This window comes from Molossus molossus, unplaced genomic scaffold (assembly GCF_014108415.1).
Source record: "Molossus molossus isolate mMolMol1 unplaced genomic scaffold, mMolMol1.p scaffold_m16_p_15, whole genome shotgun sequence".
NCBI lineage: Eukaryota > Metazoa > Chordata > Mammalia > Chiroptera > Molossidae > Molossus > Molossus molossus.
In genome coordinates, this window is record NW_023425350.1 from 33,680,922 (window position 1) to 33,698,424 (window position 17,503).

The window sequence follows — 17,503 nt, forward strand, 5'->3', positions numbered from 1 at the left end:
AGGTTATATCTTCCTGTTGGATAGATCCTTTCAATATTATGTAGTGGCCGTCTTTGTCTCTGGTTATGGTCTTCATTTTGAAATCTATTTTATCAGATACGAGAATTGCTACCCCAGCTTTTTTTTGCTTTCCATTTGCTTGGAAAATTTTTTTCCATTCCTTCACTTTCAACCTATGTGAGTCTTTTGTTGTGAGGTGGGTCTCTTGTAAACAACATATAGATGAGTCATGCTTTCTCATCCAATCAGCTACTCTGTGTCTTTTTATGGGAGCATGCAATCCATTTACATTTAAGGTGATTATTGATATGTACTTATTTATTGCCATTTTTGTTTAGTGTGGTTCTATTTTTCTTCCCGTTTCTACTGCTAATTACAGCAGTCCTTTTAACATTTCTTGCAGTGCTGGTTTGGTGCTAATGTATTCCCTTAGCCTTTTTTTTTTTTTTTTTTTTTTTGTCTGGGAAGCTCTTTATTTGACCTTCTATTTTGAATGATAGCCTTGCTGGGTAGAGTAGTCTTGGATTCAGATTCTTGTTTTTCATGACTTTGATTACTTCATGCCATTCCCTTCTGGCCTGTAGTGTTTCTTGTGAAAAGTCAGCTGAGAGCCTTACAGGGTTTCCTTTGTAGGTAACCTGTTGCTTCACTCTTGCTGCTTTTAGGATTCTCTCTTTGTCTTTAATTTTTGGCATTTTAATTACTATGTGTCTTGGTGTGGGCCTGTTTGGGTTCTTCTTACTTGGGACTCTCTGTGCTTTTTGAACTTGAATGCCTTCTTCCTTCACCAAATTAGGGAAGTTTTCTGTCACTATTTTTTTGAATATATTCTCTATCCCTTGCTCATTTTCTTCTTCTTCAGGGACTCCTATGATGTGAATATTATTACGTTTCTAGTTGTCCCATCGTTCTCTTAAGCTGTCTTCCTGTTTTTTTAATAGTTTTTTCCTTTTGGTTTTCTGATTGGTTAATTTTTTCTACCCTGTCTTCTAATTCACTGATCTGGTTCTCAGCTTCCTCTTCTCTGCTTTTTAAACCTTCCAATATGTTTTTCATTTCTGATATGTCATTTTTTATCTCTTCTTGATGGTTTTTAATTTCCAATTGGCTTATTTTCAGTGTCTCTATGTCCTTCCTCATGCTGTTCAGCTTCCTCAAGATCATGGCTCTGAATTCTAGCTCTGTTAACATGCCTAATTGCTCCACATTGATCTCATCTTCAGTGGAGGTCTCTTGCTCTTTCATTTGGCTTCTGTTTCTGTGTTTCACCATTTTGGCTATCACAGTGGGCTTTGGAGCCTGTCAAGTTCTCCCTGTGGGTGTTGTTGTTCTGCTGTTTGTGGCTCCCTCTCCTGGGTTTAGATGAGTGAGGGAGGACCCATGTTAAACACCACTGTCAAGTCTTACTTTCCTGGTTAAAGTTGCTAGCCCAGGAAAGGTACTGTTATCCTCTAGCTTTTTGCCTGGAGGTAGCAGTCGAGGGTACTTGATGAGTTTTGGGTTGTCAGTTGATTGAAAAACTCCCTCAGGTGCTCAGCACAACGGGATTTCAAGAGGGTGGGGCAGATGCTGGTTGTTAGTGAGCCTCAATTAGCACTTCAATGGCCCACAGTGTGGGGTTGGATCTCCGAGGGAGGGGCTGCTGCCTCTCCCCAGAGCCTGGGAAGGAGCAATATGGCCACCGTCCTGAGTGGCTGCACTCAGCAAAAGCTCTGAGCGCCCTCCAAATCCCGAGTGTCCCGACACAGTTCCAGTCCAGTCTACCCTCCCTCTGCCGGAGCCCAAGGTGAGTGGCTGTGGCTGTTTCAGCCTCTGTCCCGGCTGCGCTGTGGAGCCGCCTGGGAGTGTGACCCGAGGGCGCCGCTCCCAGCTAAGGCCACTGCCGAGCTGCCGACCGTGGGCTCCCAGCCCCCGTCTCGCGCCTTCGCAAGCCTACCGGGATGGAGTCAGTGTCCCTCGTTATATGGTCCTTGCAAGCTGCTTTTCTGTTGGGTTTTCCCGTCGATTTGTCTGTGTTATAGTTGTAATTCCAGTTTGGTTCTGGGAGACGGTCTGTGTAGCTTCCATTCACTCTGCTGCCATTTTTCTCAGATTATCACTCTATTTTCTAATAGCAGTTATTACCTTTTACTATTCTATATAATTTATATATTTATTATATTTCTTTTCCCTCCATCCTTACTAAAGTGTAAACTCTTCAAAGATAGGATATTTTTCTGTTTATTAAATTTTATGTATATATTTCTTTTAAAAAGAATATATATCCAGTGCCTAAAACAGTATCTGGCACATAGGAACCTCATATATTTGCTGAATGAATGAATAAACTATCTTGAAGAGGTTTTTTTGTTATTTTTTTGGATGAACTCCCATTTAGGGTCAGAATAAGCACATGTGATATGCAAAGAAATATAAATAATCCTTTAACTTTAAAATCGATTAATTTAAACTATTTTTCTCTCTTTAGATTCATCGAAGCAAGAACAAATGGAAATTCTATTTGAAAGATGGCATTATGTGTTTTGGAGGGAGAGACTATGTATTTGCAAAAGCTACTGGTGATGCAGAGTGGTAAAACTTATGAGCTCAATACATCATAAACATCAGTGGGACTATATCATGTATTGTGAAACTTATTTTGATTTAAATATAGTCCACAAAAATGCTCAAATTTTTGGTTAACTGTATGGAATTTAATAAATTTATAATTCAGATGCAGATACAAATATACATTTTATGTTTCTTTAATTTACTAATTTAAAAGAGTTTCTTTATTTTAAGCCTTCAGTATCTATACTGTAACAAAGCATAGATGCAACAGGTGTGATGGAGCATGAAGAAATGTCACATTTATTTCATCTTGAAGTAAAATTTAAATCAGACTCCAATTCCCCTTCATAGTGAAGTCAATGTCAGTTATTAGATTGGAGCCAGTGTTACTCCCACCTGTCATCAAGTAAATAGCAGGATGTTCAAGAAGGCCTCTCTGGGTGTTTTATTCTACATTCCATACTAGCAATCAGCTGAGTGTCCAAGCCCAGATGGTCCCTTGAGGGTGGATGCCTTTGCTAAGCCCATACTATACATGAACATGAAGATCTTTGGTGAAGCCAGGGTTCCTGAGCTAAGAATCAGCCTCTCTGGGCTTATCCTGTGGCCAGGTCATTCTTCGTGTATCCTCCTATCTCTCTGGGGAATTGTGGGTTAGGTTCCCATTCTACTTGTTTTTTAATTTTATTTTTGTTACAGATGTTTTCCCTTTTTTACCCCATTGACACCCTCCTCCCCGCGTTGTCATGCCCGTTGGTTATGCATACATGCATATAAGTTCTGTGGTTTATCTCTTCCCACCACCCACCCCCTCTTCTGAGGGTTGTCAGTCTGTACCCTACTTCCGTGTTTCTGGGTCTATCCTATTCCTCAGACTGTTATATTCATTATATTCCATATATAAGTGAGATCATGTGGTATTTGTCTTTTTCTGCTTGGCTTGTTTCACTTAGGATAATACTTTGCAGGTCCCTCCATGTCGTCTCAAAGGATAAAAGATCTTTCTTTCTTACCGCTGCATATTACTCCATTGTGTATATGTACCACAGCTTTTTTATCCATTCATCTACTGATGGACACTTGGGCTGTTTCCAGATCTTAGCTATTGTAAATAGTACTGCTATGAACATGGGGGTACATATATTCTTTCTGATTGGTGTTTCAGGCTTCTGATCCTAAAAGCAGGATCACTGGGTCAAATGGAAGTTCAATTTTTAATTTTTTGAGGTAACACCATATTGTTTTCCATAGTGGCTGTACCAGTCTGCATTCCCACCAGCAGTGTACTAGAGTCCCCTTTTCTCCACACCCTCGCCAACACTTGTTGTTTGATGATTTGTTGATGGCGGCCAATCTGACAGGTGTGAAGTGATACCTCATTGTTGTTTTAATTTGCATCTCTCTGATGATTAGTGATGTCGAGCATTTCTTCATATGTCTCTTAGCCACTTGTATGTCCTGTTTGGAGAGGTGTCTATTCAGCTCCTCTGCCCATTTTTTAATTGGGTTCTTTGTCTTCCTTTTGTTGAGTTGTATGAGTATTCTATATATTTTGGAAATTAACTCTTTATCTGATGTATCATTGGCCATGATGTTCTCCCATACAGTGGGTTGCCTTTCCATTTTGATGGTTGTTTCTTTTGCTGTGCAGAAGCTTTTTAGTTTGATGTAGTCCCATGTGTTCATTTTTTCCTTTGTTTCTGTTGTCTTAGGTGATGTATCAGTGAAAATTCTGCTGCGTATGATGTCCAAAATTTTGTTGCCTACATTTTCTTCTAGAATTTTTATGGATTCACGGGTCACATTTAAGTCTTTTATCCATTTTGAGTTTATTTTTGTGTATGGTGTAAGTTGATGGTCTAGTTTCATTTTTTTGCATGTAGCTGTCCAATTTTCCCAACACCATTTATTAAAGAGGCTGTCTTTACTCCACTGTATCCCATTCTACTTGTTGAAACTTCAGACTTCTGTCTTCTCTCTAGCCATAGTGGATTTTCCCTCTCTCCTTAATTTTTAAATATTTTTCTTACAACAGAAGACCTCTTTCCAAACTCTTTATCTCTCAAAGATACTACCTCTCTTCCTTTTTTTAACAGGGAATCTCCTCATTGACTTCAGTCTTTCTGCAACAAAAGTCAGGAAGATATACTCTCTTCAGGAAACTCTGCTTTGGCCAGATGAGATTGCCTAATTTTATTTGCAACAAGAAGACCTGGATAACTGTCTTAAAACCAGGGAGAGAAAAAATGTAAACACAAATAGCTCTCATTTTCCTGCACTAATAAAAACACAGCAAATTATCCTCCAAATTATTCTGTAATACTCTCTTTTTCAGTACATTCAAGTCTATCAAAGGATCATTTCCCTCATCATTCTGCTTCTTTTAAGGGGTAGAATATACATGTTCTTTAAATTTAGGATCCCTAGTTTCAGCTCTGAAAAGGTTCTCCAGGACAGTACTCTCACACAGAAAGCTGGGCTGAGTGGGTTATGGCCTGTGAAAGGCCTCTAAGGTTTATATACCTAGTATCTGGCAGGTCCCAGGGCAAATTCCCCTTCTTTTTTGGAGTCAACCCCAATTAGTGAGTTTAATTTATTCCAACACTTGTTTTGCCCAAGGGACTCAGCTATTACTGGTAGATAATTTCAAAATATGAATAAATCTCTTCTGGGCCCTGGATAACATATGTGGGGTACTATCTTTGGTCTAAAATTGGCAGCTGCATGAGGATTCAGTTTGTACTAGAAAGTGGGCTGGTCTCCTAACCAGGTTCTCCAGCTATGTCCTCTTCATCCTCAGAGTGATTGTCCTTTATCTCACCATCTCTGTTATTCCAGATCATTCTTTGCCTATTGAGAACTTCCAGGTGCTGTGGGTTCTCTTCATGGATGTTGCCTACCATGAAATATGGTCATCTTTTCTACATGGAAAGTAGAGAGAGGGCACTTACTCTTTTGGTCTATCCTTGAAACATAGTATCCCCTCTAGGGGTGAGGAATACACTTTCTAGTCTTCTTCCTGCTTTCTTCTTCCCAGGCTCATCCAGTCACTCTGTATGTGCTGTAGGCAAACCTTATTGCAAATTGTAAGGGCTGAATTTACTGGTAAGGTGAATTCACTTGGGAATTGGGGTTTAATGTATTGGTTTAAGTGTTTGGGAGAGGTAGTAATAGTGGTTTCTAAAATTCCTTTCCCCTTTTTCACTAAAATCTATTGTGAATTTTAAACTGTCACTTTGCTTTAGTGATTTTTGTTTTGTGGCACATTACAAATAAGATTACTACATAGGTTGTCTTTATGTGGTATATTTTATCATCAGAGAAAAAAGTCACAGTTATCCCATTTGAGTCTCTGCATACCTTCATGCCCCTGATCTTTTAAAAATGCAAAAAAAAAATTAATTTAAAAGTTGGCTTACCACAAAATAAAATAAAGTTTGATAATAATTATCCTTGCATGTTAATATAAATGATGATAGTTTTGGTGATGATTGCAGAGAGAGTAATGAGGTTGCTCAATTATTTTGAACCTCATGCCCTTTTATTAGTTTCAAATAATGCTAGAAAAATTTTGGTTCTGTCTGACTGGTGTGGCTCAGTTGTTGAGCGTTGACCCATGCACCAAGAGGAAACCGGTTCCATTCTTGGTCGGGACACATGACCAGGTTTGAGCCTGATCCCCAGTCAATATTCTTTCTCATAGATGTTTTCATCTCTCTTTCTCTCACTTCCTCTCTCTCTAAAATCAATAAAGTAAAAAAAAAGATATATATATAAAAAAGAAAAATTTTGGTTCTTGAGTAGTTGTCTAAATGAGTGATTTTCACAATTTATATATAATATACTTAATAACAAGTATATGTTTGCATATACATAGATACATATAACACATGAGACAGAAATTTCAGAAAATCATGCTTGTCTTTAGCACATGATAGCCTCATATATTTTCTATTTGATTTTGTTCTATTGCACTTAAGAAAATGATGGTATTGACATAGTAAATTGATTTCACTACCTACTGATGGGTCATGATTCATAGTTAAAAATATTTTTAATGCATGTGCTAAAGATTGAGTGAGACAAATCTTATTCCAAAGAGAAACTTATTCTCTAAGCCCTTGAGTTGGTGGAGTTTATCTAAGACTTGGCTTTGATATGATACTACTTTTACTTTTATGAACCTCTTTACCATGTTCAAAATAAACATTTCTTGTTGCATGTTGTAAGAAAATATCAAAATTAGATTTTAAGTTCATATAATACAATACCTTGGCAAATGTCATTCTATACCCTCTTATAGGTAAAGGTTGTAATTATGGAGGTTACAATTTGCTGTGTTAAATGAAATTTGTGAAAGTATGTATCATAATTCCCAATTCAAACTTTTTCTCATCCTCACATTCCAAGGTGTTTTCTTACATACTTTCCACCTCTCCCTGTATGCTAAGAAGAACATGCTCAGTTTGTAGTTAGTGTCTTAGAGACTGACTAACCAGGATTGCCTGGAATAACTTCTTTTTTTTTTTTGTATGTGCCCCTAGCGGGAACTGAACCCCGGACTCTCTGGTCCGCAAGCCGATGCTCCAACCGCTGAGCCAAACTGGCCAGGGCTGGAATAACTTCTTTACCTGTTTTATTCAATGTGCTATAATATGTATAAATAATCATATATATATAGCTCAGACTTCATAGGCCAGTGAGACTCTAATTCTGGCTGAGGTACTGAGTTTCAGTCATTTAAGTTTTGTATGAAAATTAATAATCTTACATTGAATAGCTACAGTTAATTAGAGTGGTGAGCTGGGGTATTTTCTTTTGATTCATGTTAGTAGGTTGATATTATGCTGTTTTTCATGTAAATACACTCTTAGCCAGGTGGGAACTTTGTGATTTATAACTAGAAACCTGGATTATAAATAAATAGTAAGCCCATGACAGTAACTCTTAGAAATAAACTCAATAAAAATACTGCAAAGAAAAGATTATTTCCAATTATGAACACATTTATTGAAATCTTGTGATATAAAGATTCTTAATTTACACATGGAATTAATACATTTTTGAGGATCTAAAACCAAATGTTATGAATGGAGGACAAAATACCTTTTGAAAATATTTTGTAAGTGAAGATGGAGTTATTCCAGGTTGATTAACTCTTTTTAGTCATTTTGCAACCTACCAGTGATAATATTAGACTGTGGAAAAAAACAAAACAATATACAAATATAAATTTCTTGAGCATTTGATGTTTTTATGAGTTATGTATGAGAATTATACAGTTTAAGAATACACACACTTTCTATGAGACCATCTCATAAGGGAAAGGCTTCCCTTATGATCGTTTTATATTTCTGGTATAAAAGTGAATCATTTAAAAAATATTAACTACCTACCATGTGTAAGGTTCTAGGGTATACATAGTAGGAGAAACAAAAAATAAAACAGATAAATATATCACTAAAGAAATCTATAACATAGATGAAATAAGATATACAGTACATGTAAAGATAATAATAATGAGCAGCATAGATAAAAGTCAAATGGTGATACAGATGACAAGTGCTAGAGGAGTTCAATGAGAGAAACCATTGTGGGTTACATATTATTTGTGCCCTCCTTTATTTCAGGTAAATGCGGTCTCTTGACTGTAGTAGATTGGGGTGGGGGAGATTAAGGAGAACTTGATAAAGAAGATAATCTGTAATGGGGGTCTGAAAGGATGCAGAAGGAGGACAGGTAAGGACGAAGGTGTCCCCGATGGTAGGAGTGGCATGGGCACCAGAATGGAGATGTACAGGACACGGCCAGGGAAAAGGAAGTGGAACAATTTCTTCCATGTAGAAAAACAGGAGATAAAGTAAGCATATTTGAGGGTGGATTCTGGACTTCTTTGTTTGTTAGGCTAGGAGGTAAAACTTAAATTTATAGGTACTGATGAGCTGCTCAGCATTTTTGGCAGGTATGTGATAAGATGAAATAGAATTTTAGGCAGATTAATCAGTGGTGGTGGAGAGTGTGGACATGGGAACCATCGGGTATGAAGAGAATGAGGGAGATGCAGTTGTGCTCCAGAGAAAGGGAAATGAGATGTGGGCGTGGCAGTAGGAATGCAAAATACAGAACTGATGTGGACCGTCATTCACATGAATAACTGGTAGGCCTTAGTGAATGAAAGGATATGAGAATGAGGGAGACAGTAAACTATGCATGTTAAAACTTAAGTTCTGAGATGGAAAATAAAGATCAATGTTTGTGGCAAAGGCCAAACAGGTTATTTTCAGAGTATGTGTACAAGCACCTTGGGCTCAAACAATATTTAAGAGTACTTTCAAGTAAAGTTTCTCCACAAGGATATCTTTTATTTTTTCATTTGTTTTACTTTCTTGCTTTTTGTTTACTTAGTTGTTTTGGTTCTGAGATTTATGTATGAATCAAAAAGTTTATTGTATATGTATATAGCGTCATGACTAGTTAGTATTCTCTCATATCACTGGGAAAATTCTAGAACACTGGTTTACAAGAGAAAGGATGTCATCTGAGTGAAGACATATAACTAGTTAAGGAGTAAAAAAAGTCAGAAATGTAGCCCTGGCTGGTTTGGCTCAGCAGTTAGAGCGTCGGCCTGCGGTCCCGAGAGACCCGGGTTTGGTTCCCGCTAAGGGCACGTACCTCAGTTGCAGTTTGTCCCCGGCCCTGGTTGGTCGTGCGGGTGGCAGCCACTCGATGTGTCCCTTTCACATTGATGTTTCTCTTTCACTCTCTTCCTCTCTCTCCCTCCCACTCTACCTGAACAAAAAAAAAATGGAAAAAATGTCCTCGGGTGAGGATAAAAAAAAAAAAGTCAGAAATTTGAAAAATATATTACAGAGAAGTGATATTTTATAAACTTTATAATCCTTTATAATCTATTTTGAATCACTGCACAATGGCATACAGACTGAAAGCAGACTAAGTGTGTAGAGAGTCTAGTTATGACTATACATTTATTTAACAACAATATCAAAGAAGAGATAAAAACTGGAAACAACCCAGATATCCATTAACAGGAGAACGGAAAAACAGTGTTATATTCATATAATGAAATCATACTCTGCAATGAAAAGGAATGAACTACTGATTCAAGCAACAGCATGGTTGAATAACAAAAACATGGTGTTGAGTCAAAGAAGCCTTACACAAAAGAGTATATACCATATGATTCCATTTATATGAAATTCTACAACAGGAAAACTAATCTATGGGGAAAAATCAGAATTATTGTTACCTCTGGGAAATGAGGGTGAGGGAACAACTAGGAAGGGGCATGAGGGAACTTTTCTACAGCCACTCGATGTGTCCCTTTCACGTCGATGTTTCTCTCTCTCTCTGTCTTCCTCTCTCTCCCTCCCACTCTATCTGAACAAAAAATGAAAAAATGTCCTCAGGTGAGGATTAGAAAAAAAAGAAACTGGGGTCCTGAATCAGAACTTTGAGTTTGAATTTTATTAGTTGAATCTTTTATTGGTTTTGAGAACTTGGGGAAATTGTAATAGGGTTTCCTTTACTATAAAATGTGAATAATAATATTGGCATCATAGTTTTATGAAGATTAAATGGATTAACATATATAAAATACTTATGTTTGGCATAGAATAAGCTTTCAATAAAATTTATTTTGAAAGTCAAAGGAGCATACATAAAACACTGCAATTAAAACCAAAATTTCATTGTCCTGTAAGAATCAATTCTAATGAATGAAAATATTTTCTAGAAAATATTGGATATATATTTCTATACTACCCTTCAAAGGATAGAAAGGATGAAAGTTAAATATTTTTATTTATTTTTTAAATTCTCACCTGAGGATAAGCTTATTGATTTTTAGAGGGGGTGGAGAGAGAAACATTGATGTGAGTGAGAACATCAATTAGTTGCCTTCCATACATGTCCCGACTGGGGATTGAACCTGCAACCCAGGCATGTGCCCCAGCCAGGAATTGAACCTGCAACCTTTCGGTGCACAGGACGATGCTCCAGCCAACTAAGCCACACTGGTTAGGGAATAAAGTTAAATATATTTTAAAAAATACATCTTTATTGATTTTTAGAGAGATAGAAACATTGATAAGAGAGAAACATCGATTGGCTGCCTCCTTCACATCCCCCACTTGGGATCAAGCCCGCAACCTGGGCATGTGCCCTGACTGGGAATCAAACCAGTGACCTCTTGGTTCATGGGTCAATGCTGAACCACTGAGCCACACTGGCTGGGCTAAATTTAAATATTTAAATATTTTCTTTTACTTAAATAAAATGATGGGGCCCTTGAAAGAAAAACAAACAAACATTTTTCTTATAGATTTTATCACTTCAGTATAATTCAGCACATTTATTTCATACCATTTCCAAGAGCCTGAGCTAAGAGATAGGAAAACAACAATGAGATCAGGGTCCTACCCATAAAGAGTTTACATTCTACTATTTAATGTTCCATTGGTCGTTAGGAACCATGAAAATAGTCTGAAAAGTGCCTTTAGATGCTTACCTTATATTAAAAATTAAATAATAGAACCTAGACGCGATAAATAAAAGCCTCTATAATAGCACTATCCAAATAGAACTTTTGGTGAAGATAAAAATGTTCTGTGTCTGTGTTGTCCAATATGGTAACCACTTGGCAGGTGTGGCTATTGAGCATCTGAAATGTGGCTATTGTAACTGAAGAACTACATTTTTTGTTTAATTTAAATTTAGCTACATGTAGCTAGTGGCAGGCAGATTGGACAGTGCATCTCTAGAGTGTGTTTCTCAAACTAGAGGAAAAGGATGAGTTATTTTAAATTTCAATTATGGACTAATACTTTTGTAAGATGCAATAAAAGTTACTACAAAGATGAAATGAGAAAAAAATCAAAGACGTAAAATGCCACCTCATTCTTTTAATAATAGATTCAACAGACATAAAATACTCTTTCAAAATTGGTATAAAAGTTTCGAAACACTTTCAGCATGTGTATTGTATGTCATCATGGACCAATGACAAATAGTTTTTAGACTGGTGATGGTCATGGACCATACTTTAAGCTAGGTGTAGGTCTCTCCCTAATGCGTCTAAGAATAAATAACTTCCTAAAACCAACCCTGTTAAAATTACTGGTACAGATAATTTTTTTACATATTTAAGTATAGTTTAATAATGTGGTTACTGATGGAATAGTTAACACTTTTTACTAGTCTTGTCAACTGCATATTGACAGTGCAACGTGGTCAGCTTCAAAGTGGACTGGGAAGGCTTATTTGATCCAGTGAAGCCATTTTTGCAGTTGGTGGTATAAGCTGAAAATTCCTCCCTTCTATAAAGGTCAGCCCGACGTTTACAGCAGCCAAATTTGCTCAGCAACAAGAAGAAGTCCCTTCGGAATGCCTTTGTGAAAATTGCATACAGAAATGGATTGGCACAAGAATTGACAGGATAAAAAAGGACCAGTAAAACTTTAGAGTTGGTTACAGTGATAAGGGGCACCTTGAAGGCAGCCGAGATGGCAAAAAAAGAGATAGGGGCCATGCAGGTGAAGTCGGTGAAGATGAGGACTGCCATTTTCTTAGCAATCTTTGCGTCTTTGTTGGTGGCCATAAGCTCTGGATTTTGAACTGCAAAATAAATTTTAATGTAGCAAGCACAAATGATGATGAAGGCTACCACATTGAGTATCAGAATGGTTAATATATAGACTTGTGAGAGAGTGGTTTCCACATCCATGGGGAGGCAAATGCTGACTTTCATGTAACTGCTAACACCCACAAGGGGCAACACGGCAATTAAGGTAGAAAAGAGCCATCCTCCAAGCATAATTGGAATGGCGTGTCTTAATTGTAGCTTCTGGTCCAGCTGAACAGCGTAGGTGATGGTGTGCCATCTTTCTAGTGTGATGACAGTGAGGGTGTAGACAGAAAGTTCACTTGCAAATACAGTGAAAAAGCCAGCAGCACTACACCCACTTCCTGTCTGCCAGTCTATGGCGTGGTTATAATACTGGCCTTTGGTCTGAGAATCAACTGAGGCAATGAGCAGCAGATAGACTCCCATGCAAAAGTCAGCAAAGGAGAGATTGCACATGAGGAAACGGGGCACTGTCAGTTTATAACGACTGGTCAGGAGAACAAAGAGGACGGTCATGTTTCCCATGATGGCTAGGATATTAATCAGCCAAATCAGGACCCTAAGGAAGTCATAGCCCATAATATCTTCACAGGGATTAAAAGCATCTGGTTCAGGAGCACATCGGACTGTCTTGGGTGAGCAGAAACCATAGTCATAATCCCAGCCACTCAGTTCACTCTCAGCAAAGATGGCAGAATAACTGTAAGAAGAATATTTAGGCTCAGTGTAAACGTAAGGGATTTTCTATGATTCTGATTATTAAAAAAATTTCAACAACTATCCTTAGTGTTGTTTTAAAGCCTAAGAAACAAAAAGAAACAAAGCCACAACAGTCTCAGTCTTACATTTATTTGTTAAGTTACCTGAGAACTCTGAATTGATGTAGGAGTTCCTTAAGAAAGGAATAAAAAAACCATTTAAACATTTTTTATATATAGATTTTATACATTGATGCAAAGACTTAATGAAGCTGTTTACAGAAGATGCTTTTCTTTGGAAAACAAATTTAGAGACACAATACATGCTTACTAACTTGAAAAGAATCCTTTCTGGGCATTTTCTTAGCTATTTATCTCATTTAGTTGCCACCCAAAATGCCATGAAGCTGTCTGTGGTAGAACACACACGGAACTGGGAGGCTCACATTGTTGAACGTGGTCAGCTAGTGGTGGACTTGCTTGCACCTCAGTCCCTGCTGACCAAATAGCCAGAGAGAAACAGAAACCAAGGATGGATTACTAGAATCCTAGAAGCAGAGAAAGAATATAGTCATGGCCAATAGGAAGAAATGGTGAAAACAGATACTGTGTAGGGTATACAGTACGGTCGGAGAGTGGATTGAAGGGGACTCTGTGCTCAGTAAAGAGACAGTCCCTCTTCTGCCACTCCCTTCCTGCCCATACCACTCTACTGTTTGAGTTTAGATTTTCATCTTTTAAAGAACAATTACATTTATTTTCTTCCTGGCAGCCTTCTTTCAATTTAGTCATCACCCAGTCCATCTATACATTACTCCTGGAGTAGCCTTTTTTTTTTTTTATCCTCACCCAAGGACATTTTTCCATTCAGATAGAGTGGGAAGAGGAGAGAAGAGAGAGAGAGAGAGAGAGAGAGAGAGAGAGAGAGAAAGAAACATCGATGTGAAAAGGACACATCAAGTGGTTGCCTCCTGCAGGGCCCAACCAGGGCCGGGGACAAACTGCAACCGAGGTACATGCCCTTAGTGGGAACCCAACCCGGGTCTCTCTGGACTGCAGGCTGATGCTTTAACCGCTGAGCCAAACCGGCCAGGGCTGGAATAGCCTTTCTTAAGTACAGATCTATTATTTCAAACTTTCCCTAGGTTCTCATTGGCTATGGGATAAAATCCAGGCTCCTTGTGATGACCTTCAGGTCTCTCCCTGATCTGGGTTCTGCCTTCTCCTCCAATCGCATCTCCAGGAAGCAATCATGTAGCACAATTCTTAGGCTCTGAAGCAAGACTGCCTGGGTTTCAGTCTTTACGAGCTGGGTAAACCGGGAGAGCTACTTAACATCTCTGTGTCTCAAATTCTTCCTTTGCCAAATAGGGATAATAATCATACCTTCCTTGTTAGGGTCATGCCAAAGATTAAATGCATGAACACATGTAGAATGTCTAGAATAAATTCTGACCCGTATTACATGCTCAGTGACTATTAGGCATTTTTATAACTATGTGGCAAACCCCTGTGCAGTCATCCTTTTGGTCACATGAAGTGACTATGGCTCTCAGAATAAGTTCTGTTTCATCCTCTGCCTTTGTGCATGAGCTGTTTCTTCTTCTTCCCTTCCCCTCATCTCTCTGGTGAATTCCTCCTCACCCTTACAGATAAGCTCCTCTATGATTCTCTTTCTTGATTCTACACCTCCAAGGAGTTTATTACCCCTTCTCTCAGTCATGGCCGTGCTTAGGAACTATTGTAATTATCAACCCGTACTGTCATTATGTGATGGTGCGTGTTTGTCTTCTTCAATGGTTTATTAGCTGCTTGATGGCAGGGCACTAGGTTTTATTTCTAAAATCTCAGTGCCTCACACAGTTTTTGCTCAGAGTGTCCATTCAATAAATGTGTGTGCAGTGAATAAACCAGAGTGATCCTGGCTCTGAGAGGAATTGAGAGGATGCAGGAACCATCACTGTACACAGTGTGATGCATGTTACTCAGCAGATTTTCTCTCTGCCCACAGTCTGCTCCTCGCATCTTGGGCGCTGGAGAATTAGGCATACATGAAAAGAGTATTTTTCTCTGCTTTCAAAACTTAGCTTCTCATGTTCTATATAAGGAAGTGCATACCTAATTCAGAGAGTGGATGGAATGATATATTTGGACAATACAATTATCGAAGGTAAAGAACACATTTAAAAAAAAGAAGAAAAATGAATCTATGTTCTGGGACTTTAAAAAGGTGCTAGAATGCATAGAAACCAATGTGGAACTGGAGCAGGACTGCTGCTATGCACAGAAGACTGCAAAGGACCTCCCTGTTTTATTATTAGTTATAAAGAGCATATTTGTCCTCATTTCATGCACATCTATATAATTATCTAATTTTTTAATCTTTGAAGAGGGTGGTTATAAAGAACGATTAAAGAAACTAGGTTACTTTTTAGATGAGAAAGTTCCTCCCGGCCATCTCATTGAGGCCCTCATTTGAGTGGGGAGGAAGCCAAGGTCAGAGCAGGAAGTGTCTTGCCTGAGACCCGCAGCGCCAGGCACTGGGCAGCGCCAGGTCTCCATGCCCACAGGCCAGGGGCCTTTCCTTTGCCTCACCAGCTCCCCGTCAGCGTTTCTCAAGGTGTGGTCCTTGAACCACTTCCCTCAGAATCAGGCTGTTTGTAAAATACAGATTCCTGGCTTTACCTCAAATCCTGAAACAAACTTTCTCGGGACAGAGCCCAGGGATCTGCGTTGTGAGCAAGTTCCCTGATGATTCCTACACAAGAATAGCCTTTACTAAATCAGGTAAAAACTTTCCCACCGTTGCTGCCTTAACTTTCCGTATTCTTTTCCCCTTAGCGAAACTACTTCAGCTTCTAGAAGAGGCAATTCAAACTTCTAAAAAGTCTGCCAGGATTTCTGAATAAATTTAATATCAATAAGAAGTCAAGCATATTCCCTCTCCCACTTCCTGGTCCTCTGCCCTATCTTTTTTTTTTTTTTGCACTACTTGGCCTATGCCTAGCAATTTTGTTCTCGGTGATTTGTCTTCAGACCAAATACCCATCTACTGCCACTTACATCTGTGTCCTGGGATGGCTCCTGGGCAGCAGCATGCTGATTGACAAAACCAGCAAGAGCTGTGTTCAGTCCGAAGGCTTATGCAGGGAATGTGAACGGACTCACGGGCTTAGCAGCCCCAGTCGGGGAAGCAGCTGCAGTCAGAGTGAACGGAGGAAGGAGAAGAGGCGAGTTGCAGGACAGTGGGCCGCCACAGGGCGAGGCAGCACGGTATCTTGGGGAGAACAGGCGAGGCCTAGGGGCTGGCTCTAGAATTTCCAAGCTCTAGGGACTCAGGAATAGCAATCGGTGGGAAGGGGAGGAAGGGGATTTATTATAAGAATGTTTTTGCAGGAAGCACACTTTTTTGTGCTTGAATTATATATTAATTTCAGGCAGTTTGGGGCTGCTGGAGATTAGGGGACTTGTTTTAAAGCACTGTCAGCACAACTGAGCTTGTATGCTTCTATGGGAAGGCTTGCGGTGGGGGCTAGTGAGGGTTACCGAGAGCGAGAGCGAGAGCGAGCTAACGGCTCCTCTCCCCTCAGCCACCCCGCGGTGCTCCCGGTGGCTGTACCCAGAAGTGGTTTCCTGTTGATGGGAAAAGGCCATATGATTGCAAAACAGTAATGTGGAAGGTGACTGATGGGGAGAACATCAAGAGGGAAGAGTGGGACGGGTGGGAAAAGAAACACTGGAGGCCAGAGGGTAACAGACCCAATTAAAAGAAAAAGAGAAGAAAGATACGGAGTATAATATTTACAGTGTACCCTCGGTGCTGTCACATTCTTCAACTCCCTTCACTCTCATGGTTCTGAAAGCCAGATGGTGTTTCTGCTGTCCCTTACAGATGAGGAAAAGAGGCTCAAGAAGGAGAAGTCTTGTCCAGGAAGACCCAGCGTTACAGGAACGTTACTGCCAAGGATTCACTTCCAACCCCGAGGAGTCGTGAAGCCCAGGGTCCTTCCGTCCTACTACCCTGCGGCCTCTATAGAATTTGTAGATTGACAGGGGAAAAAAGAAAAGAAAAAAGATGTAGAAGAGGAAGGGAGATTGGCAAGGTATCTTAGAAGGGCAGCTGGTTTTGTAGCTTGAAGGACACATGGGGGAATGATAAAACTTCTAACTCACAGTGGCATGGGGACATTGGGGTTATCTTTTGAGGCATGCTTTTTTATATCTGAAGGTGTGTGAAATGCCAAGGCAGCCATGAAAATGTTTATCAAAATTGGTCAGTAGAATGGAAACATAGCTCCCATCCAGTGTGTGTTAGTGATAACATTAAGGCTGAATAAATTTAAGCTCCAGAACAGAGTGGTCCAGGTGGCCCAAGTCTCTTTGAAAGAAGTGGGTACTTCTAGAAGCTTATCTGCCATCAGTTCATCTTTGTGGGATGCTGACCACACGACCAGTGAAAATTCCTACACATGAAGCTATCATTTAAACAAGCCCCTAATAACATTAAAATACCTGTCAATAAAATTTGAATTTCAGAGGAGAATTTAATATCGCTATAGAATGAACATGTAGATACTTATTTAAAGAGTTTTTTTTTTTTTTTTTTTTGAAA

At 39.1% G+C, this 17,503-nt stretch overlaps 2 protein-coding genes across 3 annotated transcripts in view; one reads left to right on the plus strand and one right to left on the minus strand.

Moving 5' to 3' along the window:
• GTF2A1L (general transcription factor IIA subunit 1 like) overlaps positions 1-2,728 on the plus strand; it is a 47,573-nt gene extending 44,845 nt beyond the window's left edge. For both annotated transcript variants that reach the window (XM_036263211.1, XM_036263212.1), the window contains one exon: positions 2,468-2,728. In XM_036263211.1, the coding sequence (XP_036119104.1) occupies positions 2,468-2,575 (108 nt within the window). In that variant the 3' untranslated portion in view covers positions 2,576-2,728. The remainder of the gene's footprint in view (positions 1-2,467) is intronic.
• Positions 2,729-11,749: 9,021 nt separating this feature from the next.
• Positions 11,750-17,503, minus strand: part of LHCGR (luteinizing hormone/choriogonadotropin receptor) — a 55,252-nt gene continuing 49,498 nt past the window's right edge. The window contains exon 11 of the mRNA XM_036263366.1: positions 11,750-12,893. Coding sequence (XP_036119259.1) covers positions 11,750-12,893 — 1,144 coding nt within the window. The remainder of the gene's footprint in view (positions 12,894-17,503) is intronic.